Consider the following 9,165-nt stretch of genomic DNA (forward strand, 5'->3'; position numbering starts at 1 on the left):
TGCAGGGTAAAACGGATTTATCTGGGTTTAGACCCCATTGGGAGTTGGGCATCTGAGTGCTAAAGACAAGCACACTTCTGTGAGCTGTTTTCGGGTAAACTTGCAGCTCTGGGACAAGTGATTCAGACCCTGGGTCTGTGTTGGAGCAGACGGGAGTGTCTGGCTCAGCAAGACAGGGTGCTGGAGTCCTGAGCTGGCAGGGAAAACAGGAGCAGAGGTAGTCTTTGCACATCGGGTGGCAGCTCCCAAGGGGGTTTCTGTGATCCAACCCGTCACAACAATATTCTAACATATCACCTCTGTATGTATAACAGATTCTCTAGTATAAAGGTAAGATATTTTCAGGTCAACATGGTCATTTTTCAATTTAATCCATATTTTAATTTAATTCAAATACCACCTATTATTTCACTGTATTACTTCCCAATTCATATTTCATTTAGTTGAAATTCTCATTTAAGACACTGTCGAAGTTAAAACCATAGTCCTTTTTAAGGTTATGTTGCTTATGGAACAGCACTGTCTGACCAGGTAAATACACATACTGGGCCAAATCCCACCCTGTTATGTAAATCAATCCCTCGAATGCAGTGGGGCTACACAGGTATAAGAGCACAATTTCGGTCATTATACCGAATTATTTTGTTTCCTTTATGAAAAAGAGTTCAGAAAGTTGCTGCCATACAAACGTACCCCCAAAGAACAATTCCAAACCCATCTTGCTCTAAAGATTTTAGAATAAAGATTATGAACTTCACTAGGCACCAAACACCATGAAAATAAGACAATTGGTTGGTCCTGTTGTCAGCAATAATGTGGAATAAATGCATCAAGTGATTTATACTTACTTCCCAGAGTTCATAGATTTCTTTTCTCAGACCTTCTGATAGCAGCTGGGTCAAATGTTTCATAGCTGCCTGCAAGACAGACTCCTGCTTTCATTTGGCCATTATCTGAGTACAATATCTTTTCCTTTGTTTTCTGGAAAACAATTTGTCCACCACCACCTTTGTATAAACAGTGAATCATCTCTCTCTCCACAGCTGCACACGTACAGTACTAACTCTGCTAATGGAACAATAAAAGCAATGGGTACAGAATAGCTTCTGCACCCCAGACCTGCTCAATAAATTGCAGAGGACTAGCCCCAAGCAGCAGAAAATAATCTGAAGCACCATCCACTGACCCCAGGTACCAGATACTGTTTAACACTGTTTTGATGCAATACCAAATTATTGGTATGAACAGTGGAATCCTCTTTGCATGTTGTTCCAACTAATCAATTTCATTCTAGTCCTACTCTGTTTCCCCAGTAATACTTGGGTCCTAATTGGAAACAAATAACAATAAAAGCAAGGCCAAGTTTTATGCCAATATACAGTTATGTCGAAACTTACCACTCAAGGTGTTATTTTATACAAAGATAGCACTTAAGAAGTATAAATATTTAGGGCTCAATCCTGCACCCGAAGAAATCAATGACAAGACTCCTGTTTGCTTTAATGGGACCAGGAGGAGCAACAGGCACGTAGGGCCAGATTTTTATAGGTATTTGGTGTCCTAAAGATGCAGACAGCTCCCTAGGCCCTTTTCCTACTAGGCACCTACCTGCATCTTTAAGCACCTAAATGCCCTTAGTCTGGCCCTTAGTGGAGAAACATTCCCAGCAGGCATTAGGGAAACCATTTTTTTTATATATATATATATATATATATATATATATATATTTTTTTTTTTAAAAAGAGCACACTCCAAACAGGTACATAATAGAACAGAACAGTCAATGTTACAGTGAATAAAGATAGCATTTAAAGAACTCTGAATAGCCATTTAATCTTTTAAGTCCAATCTTCTTTTCACCAGGAACATATTGCTAGAATTATTTTTAAAAAAAATCTAAATAAAACAGTAAGCATAAGAGTGGCAGAGAATTCACTGTAAGACTGTTTTTCTTTTAGACTCTTTAAACAACTTATTTGTATCCCTTGGAAAAGATTGTTAAGTAAGGTGGTGCCCTCTAGCTGTAATTGTAGGAAAACTTTTCCCTTTTAGCTTTAAATAATACAGAGAGCCAGAAACTGTGATTAATGGATATGTTTGTGGCCATCATTAAAGCCAAAGACTATGTACTCAGACAGTTGCATTTGTTTGTCAGGCTCACTGATTACCTGCCACACAGACGTACTGTAAGAATAAACAGGTAAAGTGTGTATGATACTTTGGAAGTGTCCAGTGCAGGGGTTCTCAAAGTGGGGGTTGTTACCCCCACTTCATTTTTAATTTATAAGGGGAAGTCACACTCAGAGGCTTGATATTTGAAAGGGGTCAACAATACAAAAAGTTTGAAAACCACTGGTCTAGTGCCATGTGTCAAGTATTAACTATCTGTCCCTCTCTCTTCTGACCTGTGCCTCTGCTCCCCAGAAAATAAGCATGGACATACATGAGCAACTTCACTAACATCTCAGACTACTGAAAATCCAGTCAATTCATTTGGCAGGTGGTTGATGTTTGGGTTCGTTCAAAAAACTTCCCTTTTATTATCCTGCACTTTGTGGTGTTATGTAGACAAGTCAAATTAGCAGGGTTTTTAGTGCTACTCCGTGGCATACATGCACAAATTCATGTTCTGTATTATGTTGTTTTGAGGGTCTCCCCAATAACTAGTTGTTCACCTCTACAAATAAAGTGCAAAGCCTTTACAAAGTTCTACAGAGTACCAGGCTGCATCTGCAACCATACCAACCTCCTCTCGCTGATGTTTCTCCTCTTTGGAGATGTTATCTGCAGGTGCTATATCTCCAACAATGCATTCAGCCATATCATGAACCAGAGCTAGCCGTACACATCTGATAAGGAGAGAAACACTGCATGATTAGCCAATAAACTTTATAGTTACACTTTGTTTATTAATAAGCAGTATTGATAAACTCTCCCTCCCCCTTATATTATAATAGATCAGTATTAGTGAAATAATTTTCCATCCCATAGTATATTTGAATCCCAATTTCTAGTTACTGTTATGTATGAAAAGATATTTGGATAGATATCCAAAACCAGAAAGCCTTGTTTGGGGGAGGTGTGCGGATGGAGGGGGGGAAGCAAAAGATACTAAGTGACAACAGTGTAGTTACCTAGCATATCATTTACCAATCCCTACCGCATAAAAGCTAAGGACATTATCCATTATACACTACTCACATGATAACAATGTTTGCATTTACTAAGTATAAAGATATAAGGAGCCCTGCCAAATTCAAAATGCCACCTGACAAAATACACATATATTATGTAGCTAAGTTAGCAACTCATGGTGGCACAGCCCAGCCTTCTTTAACAGAGTGCAGTAAAAAGCATTAAAAGCAATCAGCAAATTAAGTGCAAGTTGCAAGACTAGAACACAGATCTACGTAATGCACTAGGGCTCACAGGCTTCTAGCCAAGTCAGTGAACCTCTCTGTGCCGTAGCAACCTCATCCAAAAAAATGTGGCTGTCAATGATGCTTTGTGCTCTGACCACATCCTGTAGATCTCAAAGCACTTTACAATGGTGGGTAAGTATTACTAGTCTGATTTTTCAGTTGGCTTCAAGTTCATTCATTCCTCTGGCACAATGAAATAAGGGTGAAGCTTGCTCATGCAGAAGACAGAGCTTCTCAGGGTCCTGCCCAAGACTGTGGAATGAACTCCCCCAGAATCTAAGAACCATCACAAACCTCACCACCTTCCGATCTACATGCAAGGCACATTTTTTCCCCCACTTTGCCTTCTCTAGCATATACCTATAGTGGGAGCGGGGCCAGGAGGTGGAGGAAGAGGAGGAAGAAAAAAAAATGTATATTTTATTTTTAAAAAACTCCAAAACAAAACACTCCAGTGCACGCACTTCCCCCCTAGGAAAGAACGAGAAGAAAAACATGTGACAGCTGTTAGTAATGTTGCTTAACGCACTTACCTGAAGGCACTGAGATACTACTGTGCTGAGCATGATAATAGAACAGGGCAATTATCAAGTGCATCCAGTCCCAGCTTCTGGCAGTCAGAGGCTTAGGGAGTTGCATCCCTGATGATCTTGGCTAAAAGCCATTGATGGACTTATCCTCCATGAACTTATCTAATTCTTTTTTGAACCCAGTTATACTTTTGACCTTCAAAACATTCCCTGGCAATGAGTTCCACAGGCTGAGTGTGAGTTGTGCAAAGAAGTACTTTTTTATGTTTGTTTTAAATCTGCTGCCTATTAATTTCATTGGGCGACTCCCTGGTTCTTGTGTTATGTGAAGGAGTAAATAAACCTTCCTTATTCACTTTCTCCACGAGTCATGGTTTTATAGACCTCTATCACATCCCCCCCCCCTTCGTCATCTCTTTTGCCTGGTACTGAAATTAGGCTTACCAGCTTGTAATTGCCAGGATCACTTCTGGAACCTTTTTTAAGAATCAGCATTTATATTGGGTATCCTCCAGTCATGTGGTATAGAGGTTGATTTAAGTGATGGGTTACATACCACAGTTAGTGGTTCTGCAATTTCATATTGGAGTTTCTTCAGAACTCTTGGGTGAATACCTTCTGGTCCTGGTGACTTATTACTGTTTAATTTATCAATTTGTTCCAAAACCTCCTCTATTGACACCTCAATCTGGGACAGTCCTCAATTTTATCACCTAAAAAGAATGGCAATCTCCCTCACATCCTCTGCAGTGAAGACCAAAGCAAAGAATTAATTTAGCTTCTCCCCAATGGCCTTCTCTTCCCTGAGCGCCCTTTAGTACCCTCAATCATCCAGTGGCCCCACTTATTGGCAGGCTTCCTGCTTTTGATGCACTTAAAAAAAAATGTTGCTATTAGTTTTTGTATCCTTAGCTAGTTGCTCTTTATATTCGTTTTGGCCTGCTTAATTATACTTTTACACTTGACTTGCCAGAATTTATGCTCCTTTTTATTTTCCTCAGTAGGATTTGACTTCCAGTTTTTAAAAGATGTCTTTTGGTTTCACCACCTCTTTTACTCTGTTGTTTAGCCATGGTGGCTTTTTTTGTTTTAATTTTTTTGACCCTCTTGCTTTTTTGTGGGTTGGGAGGGGCAGGAGAAGAGAGGCAGGAAAATACATTTAGTTTGAGAGAATTTTTTAAAAGTTTCTATGCAGCTTGCAGGCATTTCACTCTTGTGACTGTTCCTTTACATTTCGATGTAAGTAGCTTCCTCATTTTTGTGTACTTCTCCTCTTAAATGCTACTGTGGTGGGTTTCTTTGGTATATCTCCCCCCCCAGGTTGTTAAATTTAATTACATTATGGTCACTATTACTGCACATCTTGGACCAGATCCTGTGCTCCACTTAGAACTAAATCAAGAATTGCCTCTCCCCTTGGGGGTTCTAGGACTAGCTGCTCCAAGAAGCAGTCATTATTGGTGTCTAGAAATTTTATCTGTGCATCCCATCCTGAGGTGACATGTTCCCAATCAATATAGGGATAGTTGAAATCCCCCATTATTGTTACATTTTCTGTTTTTGTAGCCTCTCTAATCTTCCTGAGCATTTCACAATCACTATTACCACCCTGGTCAGGTTGTCAGCACGGTAGAACCTATAGTTACGAACACCTCAGTAATGGAGGTTGTTTGTAACTCTGAAATGTTCACAACTCTGAACAAAACATAATTGTTCTTTCAAAAGTTTACAACTGAATATTGACTTAATACAACTTTGATGCTTTACTTCAGAAGAAAAATGCTGCTTCCCTCCTCCCCCTTTTTTTTGTAATTTATGTTTAACACAGTACTGTACTGTATTTGGGTGGGGGGTTTTTTCTGATCTCTGCCTGATTGCATATTTCTGGTTCCCAATGAGGTGTGTGGTTGACTGGTCAGCTCGTAACTCTGAGGTTTTACTGTAGTATATTCCTACTGCTATACTCTTGTTATTCAAGCATGGAATTTCTATCCATAGAGTTTCTATGGTATAGTTTGATTCACCTTTTTTTTTTTCATTTAAACTATATTTGACTCTATGCTTTCTTTCACGTATAGTGTCACTCTCCCACCAGCATGACCTACTCTGCCATTCCTATATATTTTGTACCCTGGTATTACCACATTCCATTCCAGCAAGTTTCTGTGATGCCTATTATATCCATATCCTCATTTAATACCAGTCATTCAGGTACACCCATCTTAGTATTTAGACTTCTAGAATTCGTATACAAGCACTTATAAAATTTGTCAGTATGTAGTTGTCTGCCTCCACGTGGAGATGAATGGGACTTTTCCCTTTGTTTCTCTTCAGTTCCTATCTGTATTTTGTCAACTTCTATCCTCTCCTCTCCTCTTCACTAGGATGTAGAGTGTCCCCGTTAACAGAGCATCTCCTAAGGGATGCCTCTGTCCAAAGTGTGTGCTCCTCTGCACCTGTTGGCTCTCCCCCAGCCCGTAGGAGGAAATCAAGAATCTGTTCCACCTCTGCCACAAATTAGCTATGGAACTTCTGCCATGTCAGTCAACTCTCTGGGCCTGATTCTACAGTGCCTTGCACCTCAAATGTATTGACACCTGTGCAAAGCAAGTCTAAAATGCTACCATTCTGATGCTATTGTTTTATAACCTTTTCACACTCACTTCTCACTGATGTCAATAACTACACAACGTATAAGGCAGTAGACAATCAGGCCCTGTGTTTCTGAGTTATCCATTGAAAAAGGAGCCATGCATGTTCTCTGCTAGGCCAATGGACCATTCTGGTGGGCAGTGCAGGAGTCAGTGTCAGTAACATGATTTAAAGTGGTTTATACTTCCTGAAGCTTCATTAGAAAAGATGAGTTCCAAGTTACAGAAGTCTATTATCATCACTTCAGAAAGGTGACAAAGCAAATATGATACTGTACCACTCTTGACAGCTGATACAATGCTAATTATGTTTTCCTTTATATGCTAAATTAATTACATTTTTTTATTTCTCTCAAGTGTTAATAGAATCTCTGTCAAAAACTACATAAAATATGGATTTTGCTTCACCATGCACTTCAAACTCCTCTTTGAACGGGATTCTTCAGCCTTCTTATGTACATCTCTTGAGAGAAATCAAGCTGGAACTATTCTGTGTTAGCAGACTGTCCAAGCCTCCACTTTTAGCTAATAAAACAACTCCTCAGTCTTCAACTCCAGAAGGCACATAGCAACTTGTGAAAGATGATCAATTTTGATTCCCCCTCTGTATTCTAAAACTCCTTGCCAGGGTGTAATGAATAATTAGTTCTCAGTTCCCAAATCTCCAGACAGGCCTGATCATTACCATTAGTATTCTTACCTGTCTTTATTAAGTTGTTTATCTTCAGTTACCAAAGCCATGACTGCCATCCTGTACATATGATCTGATACACTCTCTGGTTTCTCTACATTCCTGTACACCCAGCCTGTTCGTGGTACTCTCTGCTTGGAGATAGTTTTAACAATATAAAACATTCGAATAAACGTTCTGAAGAATTTAGCTTAAGAGATACCAATGGAAATTTGTTCCATTAAGAGTAACCATTTCCTTCTCATGCATAAATGAAGCCTCAATGTTAGTGAAAAATAAATGTTACAAAGCCAGAGTTAGTTTGAAAGTACAGGCGATTGATCCTGTGAAAAACTCTATTGCAATATACTACACACACAGCACACACCACCAGAAAATCTGTCCTTTTCAGCTTTCAGAGACCATTTCAGCTTGATTAACCACACACATTCAGTATGAATAAATAATATTCAGCATTTAAATAGCACTATACCTCTTCAAAGCATTGGTCACACATTAACTACTGTAATTAATCTTCACTCCATCTCTGCAACGTAGGTGTAATTTGTATTATCCCCATTTTACAGAGGTGGAAATTGATACTAGGTACAGTTAAATTACTTGTTCAGAGGAACTAGAATTAGGGTTTGTCTTCACTACCCGCCCGGATCGGCGGGTAGAAATCGATCTCTCGGGGATCGATTTATCGCTTCTCGTCGGGACGCGATAATCAATCCCCGAATCGAAGCACGTACTCCACCAGCACAGGTAGGAGTAAGCGCCGTTGATGGGGGAGCTGCAGCGGTCGATTTGCCGCCGTCCTCTCAGCGGGTAAGTTGGATCAGATACTTCGAATTCAGCTACGCTATTCCCGTAGCTGAATTTGCGCATCTGAAATCGATCCCCCCCTCCCCCCGTAGTGTAGACGTAGCCTTAGATTCAAGAGCTTCTGAGGTAAGCCCCATGCTCAGTCAATGACACTTTTTGGATCAGCCTTCCATCCCTCAGCTGTCTGCCAACCTGCACGTGTTTCTGCTTCAAATGGTTTTTGCCAGGACCACTCTGTTCTATACTGGGAGCAAAAATCTTTGGGTTGGGCTAAAAACGTTAAAGCTGGGACTAAAGAATTTTTCAATTGATCTCATATTTTAATACGTCATGGTAGTTAAAGCCAAGACCAGAGAAAAATATATTGCATGTGTGTAGCTATCTATAGGGACTTGGATCCAGGCTGTAGTCCTATAACCCCCTGGGGTGTCACAAGACCAGTGGTGCAGGCAACAGAAACGAGTCAAGGAAACCTAGGAGCAGCATATGCTTCAGGCAGGCTCAAGCACACAAACTCCTGCAGGAAAAGACGACATGGGCTGCTGCACTCAGCCTTCCCTGGAAGCTAACAAACTAACATACAAAGTGAGATACAGCAGCAGTGGGGTTCTCAAGCAGATCCCAGACTGATTTCATTTTTTTACCCAGAGACTTGCACTGACATTTAGCTCAAGAGCGCTAGAAAAGACCCACCTACCGACATTTTAAATGGGAGTCGATGGAGAAAGGGATGTGGACTCAAGTGTGACCCTGCAGCAAACTCCTCGCAGGGTCTATTAACTGACCAGGCCCCAGGCTTTGGTTAACTGAGCACAAGACTGGGAACCCAGAGCTCCCGATTCTAGCCTCAGCTCTGCCTGCGACTCGCTTTTGTGGCCTTGGGCCAAGTCAGTCCCGCTCCCCCCGGGCAGCGAGGATCCCCAGCACCCCCTCGCGGGGCAGTCTGGAGCCTGGCCCGGGCATTGCTACCGGCGGATCCAGCCCCGTACCGAGCACACGGACCCGGCGGGCACTTGGCGAGGCCCAGCTAGAAAGTCCAGGCGGGCAGCGAGTCTGGCGGGGCT

General features: G+C 41.1%; 1 protein-coding gene across 2 annotated transcripts; it reads right to left on the reverse strand.

The window, feature by feature from the left end:
* Window positions 1–218: 218 nt before the first annotated feature.
* LOC113408879 (HD domain-containing protein 2-like) lies at window positions 219–7,473 on the reverse strand. Of its 2 annotated transcripts, none has more exons than XM_026662319.1 (3): window positions 7,304–7,473; window positions 2,747–2,849; window positions 219–917 (listed from the first exon to the last, which is right to left on the reverse strand). In XM_026662319.1, the coding sequence occupies exons 1-3, from the start codon at window positions 7,456–7,458 to the stop codon at window positions 666–668; spliced, it is 510 nt and encodes a 169-aa protein (XP_026518104.1). In that variant the 5' UTR covers window positions 7,459–7,473; the 3' UTR covers window positions 219–665. The 2 variants fall into 2 exon arrangements, with proteins under 2 accessions (XP_026518104.1, XP_026518105.1); XM_026662320.1 differs by having other exon boundaries at window positions 769–981.
* Window positions 7,474–9,165: the final 1,692 nt, after the last annotated feature.

The sequence above is a fragment of the Terrapene carolina genome, unplaced genomic scaffold, assembly GCF_002925995.2.
Source record: "Terrapene carolina triunguis isolate 2854851 unplaced genomic scaffold, T_m_triunguis-2.0 Scaffold26055, whole genome shotgun sequence".
Lineage (NCBI taxonomy): Eukaryota > Metazoa > Chordata > Testudines > Emydidae > Terrapene > Terrapene triunguis.

Coding starts and splice junctions, on each gene's coding strand:
- LOC113408879 (XM_026662319.1), bottom strand. CDS start 7,458: ATGTTTTATATTGTTAAAACTATCTCCAAGCAGAGAGTACCACGAACA. Junction 2,850..7,303: donor AAACAACTTAATAAAGACAG/GTAAGAATACTA, acceptor TCTCCTTATCAG/ATGTGTACGGCTAGCTCTGG. Junction 918..2,746: donor AGAAACATCAGCGAGAGGAG/GTTGGTATGGTT, acceptor TCTGTCTTGCAG/GCAGCTATGAAACATTTGAC.